The 21877-nt window shown below is 41.9% G+C and overlaps 1 protein-coding gene and 1 long non-coding RNA gene across 2 annotated transcripts in view; one reads left to right on the top strand and one right to left on the bottom strand.

Annotated features, from left to right (window-relative positions):
* Window positions 1-21877, bottom strand: part of LOC140198952 (suppressor of tumorigenicity 14 protein homolog) — a 127679-nt gene that overhangs the window by 51643 nt on the left and 54159 nt on the right. The window contains exons 8-11 of the mRNA XM_072260256.1: window positions 16137-16276; window positions 12897-12994; window positions 7523-7626; window positions 905-1038 (exon numbers count right to left, since the gene is read on the bottom strand). Coding sequence (XP_072116357.1) covers window positions 905-1038; window positions 7523-7626; window positions 12897-12994; window positions 16137-16276 — 476 coding nt within the window. The remainder of the gene's footprint in view (window positions 1-904; window positions 1039-7522; window positions 7627-12896; window positions 12995-16136; window positions 16277-21877) is intronic.
* The window catches only part of LOC140198955 (uncharacterized), a 44976-nt gene that overhangs the window by 14003 nt on the left and 9096 nt on the right, over window positions 1-21877 (top strand). The window contains exons 3-4 of the long non-coding RNA XR_011886299.1: window positions 886-981; window positions 10609-10725. This is a non-coding gene — a long non-coding RNA (uncharacterized lncRNA). The remainder of the gene's footprint in view (window positions 1-885; window positions 982-10608; window positions 10726-21877) is intronic.

Below are 21877 nucleotides of genomic sequence, written 5' to 3' on the forward strand. Positions count from 1 at the left end.
ATTCATTCTTCATCACCAATTCTTCTTACACCAATCCCCTCCCAATCCCCTTCTTATTTCATCCTCTCTCCCCCATTTATCTGTCTTCCCACTCATCTGATCTCACCTATCATTTGCCAGACTTTAGATCGATATTGATCCCAAAGGAAATTATAGTGTCACCGTAGTATCACAAGTGCACAGATATACAAATGTAGAAATATTGAAAGAATAAAAAATAAGTTACCCCAAACAGTCTAACAGGAGGGGGGTCATCACTTCCCCGGCTGCAGATTGACACACCATAGATCCTAATGGCCGAGGGTAAGAATGACCCATCCCTTCTTCCCCTCTCCCCCCTCCCCCATCTTCTTAATCCAGCATTTCCTCCTTCCTTTCTAGACCTGAGGAAGGCTCTCAGCCTGAAACGTCATCAGTTTATTTCCCTCCATATATGCTGCCTGACTTGCTGGTTCTGCCAGTATTTTGTGTGTGTTGCACTAAATTTCCAGATCTGCAGAATCTCTTGTGTTTAAGGTTCACTCTAAAACAGGGCATGTAGAGATTTGGGAAAAGGAGAACCCCTTTATTGCAGGGGTATTAGCTATTGCACCCAATAACTGCCAGTTCAGCTTCTGATTTGCTTTCCTTAAATGTAAATTTTGTCTGACATTTCATGTTGTTTAATGGCAGGGGTAAATGGTGCCTAATTCTAGTTTTTGCCTTTAATCTGAGGCAAGATAGATTAAAGGCCAAAACTAGAACTCTACCACTTCATACCCACTCATCTTAAATTGTGATATGCAATGTATTAAAGCTTTTATTTGCAGGTGAATGAAATACATTTTACAAAACGTTCACCATTAGCCAAGACAATTGAGGAATGCATTCTCTATTTTATAACAGGATCGTTGAAGGTTCTTGCCTTCTGCAGGATTGAAGCTGCTGTATTCAGCACGAAATCCAACACTGCTGGCAGAAGCATCTGTATGAAACTTCACGGTAAGGGTGCTGGATGCACTGGGAACCACTACGGTCCTGTCGTGTTCACCACAGTAGCTGGACAAAGAATCAGAGGCAATGCAATCTTACATTCAAAATAACACATTTTTATATACTTACAATTTCATTACAGATTAGGTAATTTTAGACTATGCAGTACTACATAACACATATATTACACAAGTTATTGATGACGATTTGCTTTAGCTTTTATCTGATTGCATAATTCACACCACTTACACTGTTAAACTCTTTAATTCATTATGTAATATGTTACCATTCTCTTAATTAGAAGAGACGAAGCTACTCATCTGCCATGGCTAATTAGCAATGAATTATGCAATCAAAATTGAAATAGGTTAGGAAGTAATCTGAAATTTAAAATGGTGTTTAATTAGTTCATAATTATTCCCCCATCAATATGCAATTGATGCAGATATTAGAAAGACTTCTGAAACCATTCTTCATTAGTACAGCTCATCTGATGGTAGATAAACCTGCATAGGCCAGCAACGCCCATTGCAATCATTTGGAAAGGGACTGAAATAAAACTGAGTCTTCTGGCAAACCTGAATAATAATATCACCAGGTAATATCGGTGAATAAAGAAACAGAGGCTTCCTCAGCTGCACAAGAATGAACTCGAGAAAACAGCCCTAAGAAATACTTAAATTTGCACCCATGGCTTATGAAATAATCAGACACTCGAATGCATCTAAACTATCTTGGCCACATTCATACTTGGATAACAGATTCTTCTCTGTTAAGTTTTACTTTGAATGCCGTTTCAAAACATCAACATGATTATTCTTTCTCAACTCTACTCACTCAGTGGCCACTTTATTAGGTACACCTGTACGCCTGCTTGTTAATACAAACATCTAATCAGCCAATCATGTGGCAGCAACTCGATGCATAAAAGCATGTAGACATGGTTAAGAGGTTCCATTGTTGTTCAGACCAAACATCAGAAAGGGGAAGAAATATGATCCACGTGACTTTGACTGTGGAATGATTGTTAGTGCCAGACGGGGTGGTCTGAATATCTCAGCCGCTGCTGCTCTTCTGGGATTTTCATGCACGACAGTCTCTAGAGTTTACAGAGAAAGGTGTGAAAAACAAAAAAAAAATCCAGTGAGTGGCAGTTCTGTGGGTAAAAACATGTTGATAACAAGAGAGATCAGAGGAGAATGGCCATACTGGCTCAAGCTGACAGAAAGATGGCAGTAAGAAAGGCTGGGCCCTCCTGTTGGTGCTGCCCTCCAGTGTTTGATCAATGGAATGACAGGCTGGATTGTGAGTATGGTTGTTTGTGGACTGCTGAGAACTGCTTATTCTGGCTGATAACAACCATGCACCATCAATTTATAGGACTTGGGCCCAATATATTTTTTTATGTGTGACTGTATGTTTACCTGCCTGTTTACCCATCTTAGAAGTGTTATACGTACCTGTGCTGTATAATAGGTACAGGCCGCGGACTGGTACTGGTCCGCTAAGCTTGTGCTACCGGGCAGCGAGGAAACGATATGACTTGGCGATATGAAACGATACGAGTCAGCTGCACCTTTCCTCATTCCCTGTCACGCCCACTGTTGAACTTGAACGCACACTGGGTCATCAGTTGGTATAACCTACAACTACTTAATGAGTGAAAAACAAACGTCGCTTGAGAGTTTCTTCGGAAGAGGTGGTGGGGACATAAAACACCTAACGATGATGATAATGCAGAGACAGCAGAGGCCGAGACTGCAAAAAAAAAGAAAGCTTCCTTCAACAGAAAATACGACGAGTCATACATAAAATAGAGCTTTATTGCGACTGGTGACTCACACGCTCCAAGCTCCCTGTGTGTGATATGTGGAGACAAGCTGTCTAATAAGGCAATGAAACCCTCAAAACTGCTTCGGCACCTTGATTCCAAGCACCCTGCACTTAAAGACAAACCCGTTGAGTTTTTTGAGTGGAAAAAACGTGAGCAAGCGGGACAGAAGCAAGTGCTGAGGGCCACCACCTCCACAAATGCTGCTGATCTGAGAGTGTCGTACTTAGTGGCTAGCCGTATGGCTAAGGCTAAGAAGCCTTTCACTGTTGGTGAAGAATTGATTCTGCCTGCTGCCAGGACACGTGCCGTGAACTGTTGGGAAAAGCTGCAGCTAACAAGATGGCACAGGTTTCTCTTTCAGCTACCACAGTTTCAAGGAGAATCGATGACATAGTGGAGGACATCGAAGCACAGCTGTTGAAACGGCTTAACGAGTCACCATGGTATGCTCTCCAGGTCGACGAGTCTACCAATGTCGACAACAAGGCAATACTGCTGGTTTATGTGCGATATATATTTCAAGACGATGTGCACGAGGATATGTTGTATGCACTGCCGCTGCCAACTAACACAACTGGGGCAGAACTATTCAAGTATTTGAATGACTACATATCAGGCAAACTGGACTGGTCACTCTGTGTTGGAATATGCACAGACGGGGCTGCAGCTATGACTGGACGGCTGTCTGGTTTCACGACCCGAGTCAAAGAGGTTGCTCCTGAATGCCAGTCTACACACTGTGTCGTACACAGGGAAATGCTGGCTAGCAGAAAAATATCACCTGATCTTAACAGCGTGTTGAGTGACGTTGTTGAAGTTATCAATCACATCAAAGCAAAAGCCCTTAACTCACGTCTGCTTGAGCAGCTTTGCGAGGAAATGGATGCAGAGCACAAACGTCTTCTCTTACACGCTAAAGTCAGGTGGCTATCAAGGGGGAGAACCCTGGCCAGGGTTTTTGAGTTAAGAGAGCAGCTACAGAGATTTCTTTCAGGAAAAAAGTCACCACTGGCAGCACACTTCAGTGACAAGGAGTGGATAGTAAAACTCACTTATCTGTGTGACATCTTCAACCTGCTCAGTGAACTCAATTTGTCACTTCAGGGGAGAATGACAACTGTCTTCAAGTTGGCAGATAAAGTGTCTGCTTTCACAGCCAAACTGGAACTGTGGGGACGGCGAGTGGACAGGGGCATATTTGACATGTTCCCAATATTAGCTGGGATTTTGGGAGAGACTGAGGTGCACTGTCCTTCTCACAGCTGGTGCGCGATCACCTATCTTCGCTGTCGACAGAATTCGAGCGTTACTTCCCAACCGCAAATGACCCAAGACGTGCAAAGGAATGGGTCCGTGACCCATTTGTGACTGTCCCTGGTGAATCATCCATGTCAGTGCGGGAAGATGATCAACTCCTCGAGCTGGCAAATTACAGTGGATTGAAAAGTATGTTTGACATAACATCTCTGCCTGCATTCTGGATCAAAGTCAAGGCTGAATATCCTGAGATAGCCACGAAAGCACTGAAAACGTTACTTCCATTTCCAACATCATATCTCTGCGAAGCGGCATTTTCTGCAATGAATGCAACAAAAACTAAATTGCGAAATAAACTGGACATAAGGAACCCCCTTTGAGTATCGCTGTCTCCCATCACCCCTCGATGAGACTGTCTTGTTGCAGGGAAACAAGCCCAGGGCTCCCACTGCTTCAGCGATATTGGTGTGTTGCAATGATTTTATATGTTCATACGAGGAAAATATGCGCTGTCTGTTTAATATCCAAATGTTACTTAAAATATTATGATGCTATTGACTTATAAGTGACATAACTGACTTATCACTATATTCATGGGAGGAAAATATGCGCAGTGTGTTTAATGTTAAATTCGTTAGATAAACCCTTTTATAAACAAAATTGAGCGTATTAGCCACTTATAAGTGATTTATAGTTGACTTATCACCTATATTCCGGTCGTGATTAACACCCCCACCCCCGTCGGCCGGTCGGCAAGAATATTGTCAAAATTAAACCAGTCTGCGGTGTCAAAAAGGTTGGGGACCCCTGCCGTATATGATCATTGGTACTGTGTTCTGCACCTTGGCTCTGAAGTAATTTTCGTTTGGCTGTATTCATGGGTATTCATGTATGGTTGAATGGCAATTAAGCTTGAACTTGAGTGACCCTAATAAACACACAGTGGTGTGCAAAAGAGCATCTCTAAACACTCAGGTCAAACTTTGAAGTGGATGGGCTACAGCAGCAGAATGCTATGATCATACACAGTGACCATTTACTAGATACAGGAGGGAGCTATGAAATGGCTACGGAGTGTATATGTAACATGTTGTGGCTGACATTAGTATTTTGCTGATAGCATCCATAAAGCTAGCTGCATAAGATGAAAATAGCTGAGAAACGAATGTGTGACAGACGTTCAAGCCCTGTGCTAAAGCAGAGGATGACTGCAAGAGAAACCTATCAACAGGCCAATCCACGGATTGGGGTCCAAGTCCATAGGACGCTCAAAGCAGCTGTGCAGGTTGACTGTGTGGTTAAGAAGGCTTATAGTGTATTGGCCTTCATCAATCGTGGAATTGAATTTAGGAGCTGAGAGGTAATGTTGCAGCTATATAGAACCCTGTTCATTCCACACTTGGAGTACTGTACTCAGTTCTAGTCGCCTCACTACAGGAAGGATGTGGAAGCCATAGAAAGGGCGCAGAGAAGATTTACAAGGATGTTGCCTGGATTGGGGAGCATGCCTTATGAACACAGGTTGAGTGAACTTGGCCCTTTCTCCTTGGAACGACGGAGGATGAGAGGTGACCTGAAAGAGGTGTATAAGATGATGAGAGGCATTGATCGTGTGGATAGTCAGAGGCTTTTTCCCAGGGCTGAAATGGTTGCCACAAGAGGACATAGGTTTAAGGTGCTGGGGAGTAGGTACATAGGAATGTCAGGGGTAAGTTTTTTTACTCAGAGAGTGTTGAGTGTGTGGAATGGGCTGCCAGCAACGGTGGTAGAGGCGGATATGATAGGGTCTTTTAAGAGACTTTTGTATAGATACATGGAGCTTAGAAAAATAGAGGGCTATGGGGAAGTCTAGTAATTTCTAAGGTAGGGTCATGTTCAGCACAATTTTGTGGGCCGAAGGGTCTGTATTGTGCTGTAGGCTTGCTATGTTTCTATGTTTCTATCCATCCTTTCCACTATTTCATCCTATTTACTGACACAGGAGTGCTGCAGATGCTGGAAATCTAAAGCAACACACACAATGTGCTGGAGGAGCTCGGCAAGTCAGGCAGCATCCATGGATGGGAATAAACAGTCGATGTTTTGGGCCGAGACCAGCTGAGCTCCTCCAGCACATTGTGTGTATTACCGAGTTTCTTCCCTTCATCTAATTCTTTACCTCAACAGAACGAGTTGTGAGGAAACTGGATACTTGTGATTTGAAAAGAGGTGATAAAGAAATGCTTTGATATTTACAACACAGTAAACAAATATGAAAAAGATGGAGAATGGACACCTATTGACCTGTCCATAGTTGGGCATCAGAATACCAGTTCAAATTATTGAATGGAATATTGATGACTGATATCTAGAAATAGTTGTCTGTATTCGACTTTATTTCTTACATCTTTCACATACATGAGGAGTAAAAATCTTTACGGTATGTCTCCATCTGAATGTGCAATTTATAGTAATTTGAAATAAATAGTATATACAACTATTTGTACATATGAGATAGTGATCAATGTGTGAATGACTTCTAGATGGGATAAATGGTATTTTCAGTGCTCAGGCAGCTCATACAGTCCTTGTGTTGATGCTCCACGGTAGCCTACTTCAAATGATATAAACTAGCTTATCTGTCTATTCCTTTCTGCCTTGTGTACACCTGATTTCCTCCAAGCTTCAATAGCTCCTCATTGTAGCAAGTTCCATGTTCTAATCACCACCCAAGTAAAAATGTTTCTCCTGAATTGCTAATGGATTTCTTACGAACAAATATACACAAGATTTCTGGAATAGTGGAAATCTTCTTCTCTATAATTACTGTATCAATCTTTCTATAATTTCATTATCAGTATAACCCTTGACCTGCATTTTTTTCTGGAGGCAAGAGCCTGGCCTGTTCAATTCATCCTCAAAATTAAGACATGATTGCAGAAAATCCTCTTTGCATCTGTGCCACAATATTCTTGAACCACAAGGACCAGAATTGTTCACTATACTCCAATACCTTTAAAGTTTCTGTAGATCTTTATAGTCATCCCATTTTTAAAACACATTAAAGATTAAGAATATGGAGAATATACTTAATACATTATACAAACTATAATGTTTAAGGGCACTTAATATTTTGATGTAAATAAATAACAATCCTACATTTGATATTTTGACATTACTTTTAATAAACTTATTAAAATTATTAATAATAAAAATCATCTCTAGACTTCCTTTCTAAAACCCTGGCTAATTGGTACATCCATTATTTCACATCAAGATTGAACCCCTAACAAAAACAAATATAAACTCACCCACACAGTACACTAACCAAAATTTTGGAATTCTAACAGCAACAAACATCTACAAATGTCAGGAAAACATTTATCCCAAGTTAGTCCCACTAAGGAACGATATGCTTTGCAAGATTTTTTTTGTATTATTAAACTCAGAAAATGCATTATGCCCCTTCTGCAAACATACCGTATACCATTTACAGAAATCCAGTCCTTCTCACAGTCTGGCTGCACACCTTCCAGCTTCAGAGTTGGAAACTGGATACGGAATTGAAAGTTTGGATCTGGCACCTTGACACAAGATAGAAACCACAGAAAGTAAAATACTAAAGAGAGGAAGTTCATCCATGAGTCTTTGGAGCCTCAACTTTGGCAACTAAACTTATTCTGTTTCAAGAGAGTAAGTGGAATTGAAAATGTAATTTAACAGCACCCTCCTGGTCCTGATGTAGAGGGAAAGGCACAAAAGAGAGACTGGGTTACTGGAACTTGGAGGATTAGCATTTATATTCGTGGTGCCACGTAGCGTAGCAGTTAGTGCAATGTTATTACAAATCAGGGGATTCCAGAGTTTGGAGTTCAATTCCGGCACTGATCTGTAAGGGGTCCTTGTATGTCCTCCTTGTGGAATGCATAGGTTTTTCCCGGGTGCTTCAGTTTCCTCTCATTGTACTGGCTAGGTTAATTGTTCATTGTAAATTGTCCTGTAATTAGGTTAGGGTTAATCGGGGTTGCTGGGGCGTTGTGGCTCAGAGGGCCAGAATGGACTACTCCACAATTGCTAAATAAACAAATAGATACTATTGGGTTGTAGACTTTCCAGGGGAAATACGAGGTGCTTTCATCACTTAGATCCACATCTCACTTGCCAGCTCTTGCTCTATCACTTCTCCCTCGTCTGGCCATTTCCCCTCTACTCTTCCAGTCCAGATGGAATGTCGATTGTCCTGTCTGTGTAGTTTCCCTCCCTTCCCCTCCCCTCTCCCCACCCCACAGAGGCTACCTGACCTCCTGCATTCCTCGAGTAACTTGGTGTTTCCTCCAGTATCTGCAGACTCTCGTGTTTACCTTCTGTGTGCTCCAATAAGAAGCATGCCTCGAGGAGGTAGTCAGAACCCTTTTCCATGGTAGGGATAGCAAAACATGGAGACAGGCAGGAATTTTAAAGGTGACACAAGCAGAGGAGTGCGTTTTTATGCTGAGTGTAGTTGACGTCTGAAACTTGCTGTTGGGGGAGGCGGAATCAGATACAACTCCTCTGTTTCAGAGACATTGAGGTAATGTTTAGAAGTTTTTGGACCTAACTCAGGCAAATGGGGTTATGTACATGCACAAAGAGGTCAGTATGGACATGATGGACCCATTTCTGAGGTATTCAACTTACAACAGTTTATCACTATGGCAACCATGGCCTCACATTATCAGAAATACTTGCTATGTCCCATGCACCCTTTCCTACCATCTCTGTAACTTAAAACTGTTTTCATTTCTCTCATCCCCAGCTCTGAACAAGGCTTTTCAATCTGAACATTATCTCTGTTTCTCTTCTGCCTAACCCGCTGACAGTTTCAGAATTGTTTTCATTTTTATTTATTACGGACAATTAGCCTGGTAAGTACGTGAGGTTGTTGTTCTTTGGGTGAAAGGCCAATACCTGAACAACCACTCCGTTCATTCTTTCCACCTAAAGTGTTTTGTAACACATTTGCATTCTTGTATGGAAAAGTAAAGACCTCCTTTTCAATTTTCCCTTTATTTTTATTTATCTATTTAGAGATTCAACAGGGAATTGGCCACTGCTGGTCCTTTGAGCCACACCGCCCGGCAATCCCCCGCTTTAATCCTCGCCAAAGCACGGGACAAGTTACAATGCCCAATTAACCTACCAGCTGGTACACCTTTGGACTGTAGGAGGAAACCCATACAATCACGGGGAGAACGTACAAACTCCTTCCAGACAGCAACAGGAATTGAACCTGGATTGCCTGTACTGTAAAGCCTTGTGCGAACCACTACCCTACTGCGCCTAACGTGCTGCCCCATCCTTCGCTCTCATCCCTTTTCCTTGCCTGTTCACTGCTGCCTTATCTGGGTAACTTGCTTTAGCATACAAGATTAAACAACAAACATTGTCAGGCTATTGAAATGCTCTAGCAATGGGCGGGCTTAATTTGCCCTAATACTAACAGAAAATGGATATTAATTTTTTTGAAGGAATGTTTTGCGATTTTTAAAGTAGCATCTCGTGTGTTACAAGAAAAATAAACTGCCCCCCAACTTTGAGTCATAGAGCACGGGAAAAAAAGTACTTCATTCCACCCCTGCCCACATAGCCACCCATACTAATCTCATTAACCAGCATTTGTCCCTTAGTCTTCTATGCACTGGTGTTTCAAGTGTTTGACCTGATATCTCTTCAAATGTTGTGATGGTCTCTGTCTCTACCATCTTCTCAGGGAGCACATTGCAAACACCATCTGGTCTGAGTGAAAAAAAATATTTCTTGAAAGCCCATTAAATCTCTTACTCCTTCCCTTAACCATATACCCTCTGGTTACATCTGCTGTGGGGTAAAGTTAATTACCATCTACCCAATTTATACCCCTCTTAATTTTGTACCTCACTATCAGGCCTCCTCTTAGCCCTCCCCAGTCCACGAGGAAAGAAAGTCTATCCAGTTTCTCCTCATAAATGGGACACTCCATTCCAGCTAATATCCTGGTGAATTTCCTCTGTGCCCTTTCTAGAGCGATCACATCTTTTCTATACTGTGGCACCCAAAACCACACACAATATACCAGAAGAATACTTACCAATGCTTTACAAAGCTATACTATAACATTCCTGCTCCTATATTCGATGCTACAGCTGAAGTTATGAATCATGTAATTTGTGTGTAACATATAATTTAAGTTGATTTAAGTTTTTGTTCACTTATGTTGGTCGTGTTTGTAATATACTGTGCCATTGTTGCAAGATGTTTATTTTCACAGTGTGTACACTTGGACATGAAGGCCACCAATCCTTTACGTATGTCTAATTTACACTCCTACCTATCTTTGCTACCACCCTAAGGGATCTTTAGACTCACACTAAAGCCCCACTGTTCTCAATATTACTAGGGTCCTACCATTCTTCCCTGCGCACTTATCAGGATTGAATTTATATGTTGCTTAATTACTAATGACTGATAAAAGCAGTGACATCATTTTGACATATTTGCAGTCAAACTGTATTTTAATGTTAAATTAAATTTTTTTTGCTAAATCCCAGCCAAGGTTTTCTCAGGTTTCTACACATGTCCTAGCATAGAAGTCCAAAGGCTTCTGTTCACTCTGATGGCATTCACTGAAGAGAGGGTCTGAGGCACCTGCAGCCTTCTGTAAAATGGTAAGTTTTTGTAGGTATTTTAATTATTTTCCTTCATTTTATTTTAATGTTTAATGGGTTAAATATTTAAATCTGCAATTTTTAAAAAAATGCCTTATATTATCTCTTGGAGTCTTATTCTTCATCATCCTTGCTGACCAGTAGTAAGGTGAGAGGGATCATTCAACTGGGACTTCTAACAAATTATTTGCATGTGCCTCACTCAGCCTTGTCATTTGCATTCGGCGTTGAGCTCCACCATCAATGACAATGATATTTATGGCATATCCTCCTCTTCTAAGTTATCACCACTGTTCATAAGACCATAAGATATAGGAGCAGAAGTAGGCTATTCGGCCCATCGAGTCTGCTCCTCCATTCAATCATGGCTGATCTAATTCTTCCAGTCATCCCCACTCCCCTGCCTTCTCCCCATACCCTTTGATGTCCTGGCTAATCAAGAACATCTCTATTTCTGCCTTAAATACACCCAATGACTTGGCTTCCACAGCTATTCTGGAAACAAATTCAAAGATTTACCACCCTCTGACTAAAGTAATTTCTCCATATCTCTCTTAAATGGACGTCCTTCAATCCTGAAGTCGTTCCCTCGTCCTAGAATCCCCTACCATGGGAAATAACTTTGCCCTATCTAATCTGTTCAGGCCTTTTAACATTTGGAATGTTTCTATGAGATCCCCCCTCATTCTCCTGAACTCCAGGGAATACAGCCCAAGAGCTGCCAAACGTTCCTCATACGGTAACCCTTTCGTTCCTGGAATCATTCTCGTGAATCTTCTCTGAATCCTCTCCAATGTCAGTATATCCTTTCTAAAATAAGGAGCCCAAAACTGCATACAATACTCCAAATGTGGTCTCACAAGTGCCTTATAGAGTCTCAGCATTACATCCTTGTTCTTATATTCTGCACTTCTAGAAATGAAGGCCAACATTGCATTCGCCTTCTTCACCACCATCTCAACCTGGAGGTTAACCTTTAGGGTATCCTGCACATGGACTCCCAAGTCCCTTTGCATCTTTGCATTTTGAATTATCTCCCCATGTAGATAATAATCTACCTGTTTATTTCTTCCACCAAAGTGCATGACCATACACTTTCCAATATTGTATTTCATTTGCCATTTCCTTGCCCATTCTCCTAAACTATCTAAGTATCTCTGCAGGCTCTCTGTTTCCTCAACACTACCTGCTCTTCCACCTATCATTGTATCATCAGCAAATTCAGCCACAAATCGATTACTCCCATAGTCCAAATCATTGACAAACATTGTAAAAAGCAGCAGTCCCAACACCGACCCCTGTGGAACTCCGCTGGTAACCGGCAGCCAGCCAGAATAGGATCCTTTTATTCCCACTCTCTGTTTTCTGCCGATCAGCCAATGCTCCACTCGTGCTAGTAACTCCTCAATAATTCCATGGGTTCTTATCTTGCCAAGCAGCCTCATGTGCAGCACCTTGTCAAAGGCCTTCTGAAAATCCAAGTACACCACATCTACTGCATCTCTTTTGACTAGCCTGCTTGTAGTTTCCTCAAAAAATTGCAGTAGGTTAGGTCAGGCAGGATTTTCCTTTCAGGAAACCATGCTGGGTTTGGCCCATCTTGTCATGTGCTTCCAGGTACTCTGTAATCTCATCCTTAACAATCGATTCCAACAACTTCCCAACCACTGATGTCAGGCTAATAGGTCTATAATTTCCTTTCTGCTGCCTCCCACCCTTCTTAAATCACATGCTCAGCTTAAATGGGTCTGTTGATTGTGGGATCATATAATTCTATTTATGACATGACAACACTGAAACAGGCAAAGGTCAATGTAACTGAACTTGATGTAATGCATTGTATTTGAATGCAAGAATGAAAAGGCATTGCCTGATTAATTCTTGTAAATAACATTTTTTATTATAAATAAAATTAATTTTCATTATGAAAGGTAAATGAGAGGCATTTTGAATGAAAGTCAACAAGATGTTTATGCAATGGAGCAAATTAGGGCGTGTTAAAGCATGTACATACTGCAAAAGAAGTATATCTTTAATTCAGGAATGATATTGAAAGAATAAATAAAAGCTACATTAAGCAAATAGAAACCAATTAAAATTACTGATGAAGAACAACCACACATTAAAGATCATTAACATAATTAAAAATCTGTGTGACTTATCTTACTTACCATAATTCTCCAGACACAGTTGATATTTGGAGGGTAGTAACGGGGATAATTTGGAGAGATCAGAGTCCCGTTAAAAGCAGTTATATTTCCACCACAGGCTGAAAACAGAAAAAGCACAAGAATGGATAAATGCATTTCTATTCCACTGACTGTGGAGAGGTGGAAATAGTTCTGACAAGGTCAACCCATCAGATCAAAAATAGTTTTCAACATCCTCTAGCCTTGCAAACCTCCAAAGTGTTTGTGCTCTTCTGAGTCCAGCCCCTTGTCCATCTTCAACATAATCACTTTATCATTGACCACGATGTGTTCAACGCTCTTTTCCATGCTTGGGAATTCTACTAAAAAAAAATTATCATTCTCCGCATTCTCCTTTAAGAAATACTTGAGGATTTGCCTTTATGAATAACCTTTTGGTCACATGGCATAGGCTTGGCGTCCAATTCTCTTTGATTAAGCTCTTTGGAGGTTCTTACTCATTATATTAAAAGGTTTATATAAAACATAGGAGCAGAATTAGGCCATTTGGCCTGTCGAGTATGTTCCACCATTCAATCATGGCTATTCCGGTTTTCCACTCCTCAGCCCCACTCCCCAGCCTTTGATGCCGTGGCCAATCAAGAAACTATCAATCTCTGTTTTAAATACACCCAACAACCTGGCCTCCACAGCTACCTGTGGTAACCAATTCTACAAATTTACTACCCTCTGGCTAAAGAAAGGGTTCAATGAGGTCAACTCCTCAACCTTCTCATTTCCAGCAAGTACAGACCCAGAGCCATCAAACGTTCCTCATATGATAACCCTTTCATTCCCAGAATCATCCTTGTGAACTGCCTCTGGACCTCCTCCAATGCCAGCACATCTTTTCTTAGATGAGAAGCCCAAAGCTGTTCACAATACTCAAGATGAGGCCTTGCGGGCGTGTTATAAAGCCTCAGCATAACACCCCTGCTCTTATATTCTAGACCTGTTGAAATGAATGCTAACATTGCATTTGCCTTCCTCACCACTGACTCAACCTGCAGGTTAACCTTTAGGGTGTTCTGCACAAGGACTCCCAAGCCCCTTTGCATCTCAGATTTTTGGATTTTCTCCCTGTTTAGAAAATAGTCCACACATTTATTTCTACTACCAAAGTGCATGACCATGCATTTTCCAACATTGTATTTCATTTGCCTCTTTCTTGCTCATTCTCCTAATCTGTCTAAGTCCTTCTGCAGCTTTCCTGTTTCCTCAACACTATCTGCCCCTTCATATCATCTGCAAACTTGGCAACCAAGTCTTCTATTCCATCATCTAAATTATTGATATGCAGCATAAAAAGAAGCAGTTCTAAGACTGACTCCCTCCGGAACACCACTAGTCACTGACAGCCAACCAGAAAAGGATTCTTTATTTCCACTTGCTGTCTCCTACCAATCAGCCAATGCTCTAACCATGCCAGTAACTTTCCTGTGGCACCATGGGCTCTTAACTTGGTAAGCAGCCTCATGTGTGGCACCTTGTCAAAGGCCTTCTGAAAGTCCAAATATACAACATCCACTGCATCCCCTTTATCTATCCTACTTATAATCTTCTCAAAGAATTCCAACAGCTTTGTCAAGCAAGATTTTCCTTTAAGGAAACCATGCTGACTTTGTCCCATCTTTTCCTGTGTCACCGAGTACTCCATCACCTCATTCTTAACAATTGACTCCAGCACATTCCCAATCACTGAGGTCAAGCTAACTGATCTATGATTTCCTTTCTGCTGCCTCCCTCCTTTCTTAAAGAATGGAGTGACATTTGCAATTTTCCAGTCCTCCAGAGCCATGCCAGGGTGTCCAATGATTCTTGAAAAATCATTACTAATGCCTCCATAATCTCTACCTCTACTTCATTCAGACTCCTAGGGTGCAGTTCATCTGGTTCAGGTGACTTATGTACCTTTAGGTCATTCAGCTTTTTGAGTACCGTCTCTCTTTTAATAGTAATCATACTCACCTCTCTTCCCTCACACCCTTCAACACTTGTCACATGACTAGTACCTTCCACTGTGAAGACTGATGCAAAATACTCAGTTAGTTCATCTGCCATCTCCTTGTTCCCCATTATTATTTCTCTGGCCTCATTTTCTAGTGGTCCTATATCCACTTCCATCTCTCTTTTATTTTTTTTATATATACTTGGAAAATCTTTTTCTACGCACCTTGATATTGTTTGCTAGCTTGCTTTCATATTTCATTTTTTCCTCCTAATGATTACTTTAGTTGCTTTCTGTAGGTTTTTAAAAGCTTCCCAATCCTCTATCTTCCTGCTAATTTTTGCTTTATTGTATGGCCTCCCTTTTGCTTTTACACTGACTTTGACTTCCCTTGTCAGCCATGGTTCTACTATTTTGCCATTTGAGTGTTTCTTTGTGCTTGGAATACATCTGTCTTGCACCTTCCTCATTTTTCCCAGAAATTCAAGTCATTGCTTCTCTGCTGTAACCCCTGGCAGCATCTCATTCCAATTTTCTTTGGCCAACTCCTCTCTCATATCACTGTAATTTCCTTTACTCCACTGAAATATTGCTGCATGCGATCTTAATTTCTCCTTATGAAATTGAACTCAGTCATATTGTAATCACTGTCTCCTAAGAGTTCCTTTACCTTAAGCATCCTAATTGCCTCTGGTTTATTACATAACACCCAATCCAGTATAGCTGATCCCCCTATACAAATACATAATTGCATCCTGAAGGGAAGTTAGAGTACAAATTCTTCCATGTTTTGAGTGTTCTAAAATCCAATTTACACACCACTGGTGATACATTCCAGGGATATAGTGAAGAGGTAGCAGCTAAGCCATGAACTCGATGAATGGCAATGCAGGCGCAAAGGGTCAAATTGCTTTTGCCCCCTCATATTGTGTGAGACTAGAACTAGAAGTCATAGGCAGAAAGGTGAAATATTTAAGAGGAATTTGAGGTGGGGGGGACTTCTTCAATCAGAGGGTGGTGCAAGTGTGGAACGAGCTACCAGCAGAAGTGGTGGATGCATGTTCAATTACAACATTTAAGGGAAGCTTGGATAGGTACATAAATTGGAGGAGCATGGAGGGCTACCTGCTGATCATATATGTGCATACTGGCAGGATCTTAATTGCTAGTCTCAGATGTAGTTTTTAAGTACAAGTATAGTTAACGAGACTTACTTACCTTGGCAATGGTCTTGTCAAGTTAAATAGCTAGTAACAGTGTAAAGGTAGACTCACTTGTTTTCTCAACGTACTCTACCGTTGCTTCAAGCAGATTTATATGTTTGGGTTCAGAAATTAATACCGCCAACATCACATTTCCTGATGATGTTACAGTGAAGGAATTCAAAGGTGAACGTTCACCACTGGAACATATTCTGTCAAATAAAGATACACTATTGGGAACAGCTTCACATATTGCGCAACATATTTTATTAAATAATTGGTGTCAAATAATTACCATTTATTCATTTGGCAAGTTTAAAATGACGGTGGCAGACAGTGAACTCTGAATTTATGAGAATCGTGAGCTTCTTAGATAACTTACTGTTGATTCTTCAGTCGTATGCAGCAGCATGGGTACTACTTGATAGACCGTGAGCTGGGAGGTAGGTTTTTGAATCCTCTGTTCTCCTCAGGAAGCCAAAGATAGTGGGTGATTTTTTATCATGATTGCAATAATCCCCTTGAACCTTCCTTACTGCTACACTATACAGCATCTCCAAAAGCTTCCAGATGCAATGCAGCTAACCTACAGGATGAGCAGCAAGAAATCGTTCAACAACTAACTTTAATCCAGAGCAAAATGCTCAAAATGCTCGTGTCTATGGTACGCAGCCAATCATTATGTATGTACTTGCTCAGAGACTGAGCTTCAAAGCTACACTGATTCTTTTGCTGAAGCTTGTAAGTGATAGATCTTTGTCTGGAAAACTACCAGTCACTGCAACACTACACAGCTCCCAACAATCCAACCTCTCGCACAACGGGGATATGCCATTCTGAGCATATCTGATGTCCCATATCTCCTCTATCTATTTGATTGGTCAAGCCATTTAAAATAACAACCACTGTAGATATTAAACTACTTTAAGTAGCAAATGACACATATATTTTGAAAGATCTTAGTGACTGCGGTAGTAATGATACAGCTAGATAATTCTTTACTTAAAAATAACAAATTCTCTTAAAATAACTCATGTTTCAGAACTATTTCTGAATGAATTGAATGTCAAAGATACTAACTTTTAATAAATATTACAAAATTCATTTAAAAGATCAACCTGAAAGTCATAAGAATATGAAAATGTTGCAAGTAACAAATATGGTCTTGCACCTGTGTGATAGCAAGGAAGTGAGAATATTACTCAAATTTCAGAGTAACTTTAGTATCAAAGTACTTGTATGTCACCATATACTACCCTGATTCATTTTCTTGCCGGCATTCACAGTAGAACAAAAAAATACAATAGAATCAACAAAAAAAACTGCACACAAGCAAAGACTGACAAACACCAATGTACAAGAGAAGATAAATGTGTAAATACAATCATAAATTAATTAATAAATAATACTGAGAATGTGAATTGTGGACTCCTTGAAAATAAGTCCATAGGTTCTGCAATCAGCTGAGGGTAGTTATTCATGCTGGTTCAGGAGCCTGATGGTCGAAGGGTAGTAACTGTTCCCGGACCTGGTAGTGTGGGACCCTCCTTCCAGATGGCAGTCGTGAGAAGAGAGCATGGTGTATTATCAGAATGGTGTGGTTTTAGTCACGCTTTATTATCAGAAATCAGTTTGTAATTTCTATACTATCTGTAAACCAACAGGAAATATTTTGAGCCTTCAGGAGATATAGAATGGGATATAAACTTTATGCTCCAATGAAAGCATAAAGAAGTGAACATCCTGCAGAAACTAAGAGCCAAAAAATTAGCAACGAGTATGAATCTGAATGTCAGAAAATATCATGAACTGCACTGACAGTTATGGCATGATTACCAGATGAAACCATAAGTTAAACAGTACAGAGAAGGCCGTCATGGATGCTAACAAAAGAATGCACGAGTAACAGTGAAAGACGTGCTGAATTTAAAGTGAAAATAACATAGCGATGGCTTCAGTCGGGAAAGTTGATGAATTTGATAGTGCTAATGAAGGCTGGGAGTCGTATAATCAAGAGAATGGAACTGTATTGTGACACAAACAATGTGGAGGAGCAAAAGAAAGCCCTTATACTTCTCAGCTTAATGGGCCCAAGAACATACAGTCTCTTACGAAACCTAGTAACCCCTGAAAGACCAGCAAGCAAGATATTCAACGGAATTGTTACAATTTTACAAAATCACCTGAGCCCTAAACCACTGGTAATAGCTGAGAGATTTAGATTTTACAAAAGGAGCCAATCAAAAGATGAAAGCCTTTCTGAATACATTGCAAAACTGCACAAACTTTCCAGTACTGTGACTTTAGAGATGGACTTTCTGATGTATTAAGGGATAGGCTTGTAAGTGGCATGCATAGTCAAATCACTCAAAACAGGCTGCTTTCAGAAAGAGACCTAACCTTAGGACGGGTATTGACCATTACAATATCGTTAGAGACTGCAGCAAAGGATGCAGCAGAACTACAGAAAAAGAGGTTAGAATGTGAAATGCACAAAATGTTCCTGAATGGTGCAAGAAGCCAGAAATGTTATCAATGTGGCAAATCCTCCCATGATGCAAATGACTGTTGGTTCAAAGTAAAAGTCTGCAGAAAGTGTCACAGACAGGGTCACATAGAAGGAGTGTGCAAGGCAGACAAAAAACACAACCAAGTGAAGAATTACACACACAAACTAAGCAAATGCATAAAGTGACCAAATATGAATCGGACAACACAGTGTCCAACAAAGGTGAGCACTTTTTGGACGTGAAGGGTTGAGAAAAATCCATCTAGACTGGCACTCAATCAAACATCTCAGGGTGACAATGGCAGCCCAAACAGTAGCACTAAACAGAGACTGGAACAGCTGTTTAATGCTAATGAGAAGGTGTCTTAGAAGGGGATTGGGAAATTCAAAGACATGAAAGCCAGAATTGAACTGGATGAAATATCAACACCAAGATTCCATAAAGCACGTCCGGTGCCTTACGCGCTATGTCCGAGATTGGATGCTCAACTTCAGAGTTTGGATGAGTCTGTAATTCTCTCCAAGGCTGAGTGGAGCGATTGAGCGAACACCCATTGTCCTGGTGATCAAGAAAGGGAAAGCCAGACCCATTTGCATAAATGGAGGTTTCAAGGTGAGCATCAACCTGGTGCTGCGTACAGTGCAGTATCCCCTGCCATGAATAGAAGATATTTTTGCATCTTTGGCAAGTGAGGAGAGATTTTCAAAGATTGACTTGTCACAAGCCTGTCTGCAAATGAAGATTGAGTAAGCAGGAAATTCTTCACAATCAACACTCACAAGGGACTGTCCTAGAATAATCGTCTTGTCTTTGGCGTCACATCATCTTCAGCAATCTCGCAAAGAGCAATGGACCAAGTGCTCCAAGATATCCCATAAACACAATGTTACCTTGGTGACATCATTGTAACTGGCAAAAATGATGAAGAGCACCACCTGATGTGGCGGCGAGGAAGACCACCCCTCCTCCAAACGACCAGGTGCTGTGTCTTACTGTGGCCAATGTGAGGAGAACCCTGTGCAGGGCCAACCATGGAAGGCTGCTGGACCAGACAATATTCCTGGCAGAGTTCTTAGAGGATGTGCAGACCAGCTAGCTGAGATTCTCACTGACATCTTCAACATCTCCCTGAGCAGCGCCGTCGTTCCTATGTGCTTCAAGGCCGCCACCATCGTCCCCATGCCGAAGAAGTCTTCAGTGTCCTGCCTCAACTACTACCATCCCGTCGCACTCACATCCATCATCATGAAGTGTTTCGAGAGGCTCGTCATGAGACACATCAAGACCCTGCTGCCCCCCTCACTGGACACCCTGCAGTTCACGTACCGTTTCAACCGTTCAACAGACGACACCATTGCCATCACCCTCCACCTGGCCCTAACCCACCTGAACAAAAAAGACACGTACGTTCGAATACTGTTCATAGACTTCAGTTCAGCATTCAACACAATCACTCCTCAGAAACTGATAGGAAAGCTGAGCCTACTGGGCCTGAACACCTCCCTCTGCAACTGGATCCTAGACTTCCTGACTGGGAGACCTCAGTCAGTCCAGATTGGAAACAGCATCTCCAACACCATCACACTGAGCATGGGGGTTCCCCAGGGCTGTGTGCTCAGTCCACTGCTGTTCACTCTGCTGACCCACGACTCTGCAGCAATACACAGCTCGAACCACATCAAGTTCGCCGATGACACGACCGTGGTGGGTCTCATCAGCAAGAACGATGAGTCAGCATACAGAGAGGAGGTGCAGCAGCTAACGGACTGGTGCAGAGCCAACAACCTGTCTCTGAATGTGAACAAATCAAAAGAGATGGTTGTTGACTTTGTTACGTACCCCGTAACTGGGTTGCCAAACCAGCAGAAATGGATTACTCAGTTGGAGTCTGGATTACTAGAACTAAGAAAGTTTTATTAAAGAAACACGCAACACGGTACTCTAATCAAAAGGATAATAAGTGCAACAGTTCAGCAATGATAAACACACATGTGCACAGAATTAAGATAACAGGATCAGTCAAGATCTATCATTGTCTAGGGGTAAATGACCAGTTTCAAAGTGACACAAAGTTCAGTTCAATTTAGTTCAGTTCGCAGTAATCGTTGCCGTGGCGATGGACAGTGGGGAGGAGGAGGAGAGAGAGCAAAACGAATGAATATTCAAGGCTTCCACACAGACCTTCGCAGTCAGCTGTCGGGCGAGTCCTTCGTGATGTCATCTGAGGTCACCGACCGTGACCCCTCCGTTTCCAGATACGATTGTTTCCCTGTGCTGAACCTGGCACCCAGGCAAGGGTGGACACACACCAGGTTCCCGCCGATCGTGCCTTCCCACCCTGAGCGTCTAAGGCTTGATCCCGCGATCAGCCGTCCAAAAGCTTCCCACCGACTTGTGAGAGGTGTACCGCTTCCAGGGTCTCGTTACCTCGGGTGTCGTGTGTGTCGCCTTAGCGAACCTGTCCCTTTTTATCCCCCTGCTGGGGTATCGCCTGTCCATCACTTCAAACAGTTCAGGGTTCAAAGGGGGAGCCGCTCTAGACAGCTCTCCTTCCCCTTCATTACACATCTCCAAATGCTGCTCCATTGTTTTCCTTATCTCTCTCTCTCTCCTGAAGACAGGTGGCAGACCAACTGCTGATCACACAGGACAGCTGACATCTTATCTATGTGTATTCTTGTCACAACTTCAGGAGGACACGGAACGACTGCTCTCCGCTGAACATCGACGACTCCTCCGTAGAGATCGTTAAGAGCACCAAATTTCTTGGTGTTCACCTGGCGGAGAATCTCACCTGGTCCCTCAACACCAGCTCCATAGCAAAGAAAGCCCAGCAGCGTCTCTACTTTCTGTGAAGGCTGAGAAAAGTCCACCTCCCACCCCCCATTCCTCACCACATTCTACAGAGGTTGTATTGAGAGCATCCTGAGCAGCTGCATCACTGCCTGGTTCGGAAATTGCACCATCTCGGATCGCAAGACCCTGCAGCGAATAGTGAGGTCAGCTGAGAAGATCATCGGCATCTCTCTTCCCACCATTAGAGACATTTACACCACACGCTGCATCCGTAAAGCAAACAGCATTATGAAGGACCCCACACACCCCTCACGCAAACTCTTATTCCTCCTGCTATCTGGCAAAAGACATCGAAGTATTTGGGCTCTCACGACCAGAATATGTAACAGTTTCTTCCCCCAAGTCATCAGACTCCTCAATACCCAGAGCCTGGACTGACACCAACCTACTGCCCTCTACTGTGCCTATTGTCTTGTTTATTATTTATTGCAATGCCTACACTGTTCT

Source organism: Mobula birostris, chromosome 6, assembly GCF_030028105.1.
Source record: "Mobula birostris isolate sMobBir1 chromosome 6, sMobBir1.hap1, whole genome shotgun sequence".
Taxonomy (NCBI): domain Eukaryota; kingdom Metazoa; phylum Chordata; class Chondrichthyes; order Myliobatiformes; family Myliobatidae; genus Mobula; species Mobula birostris.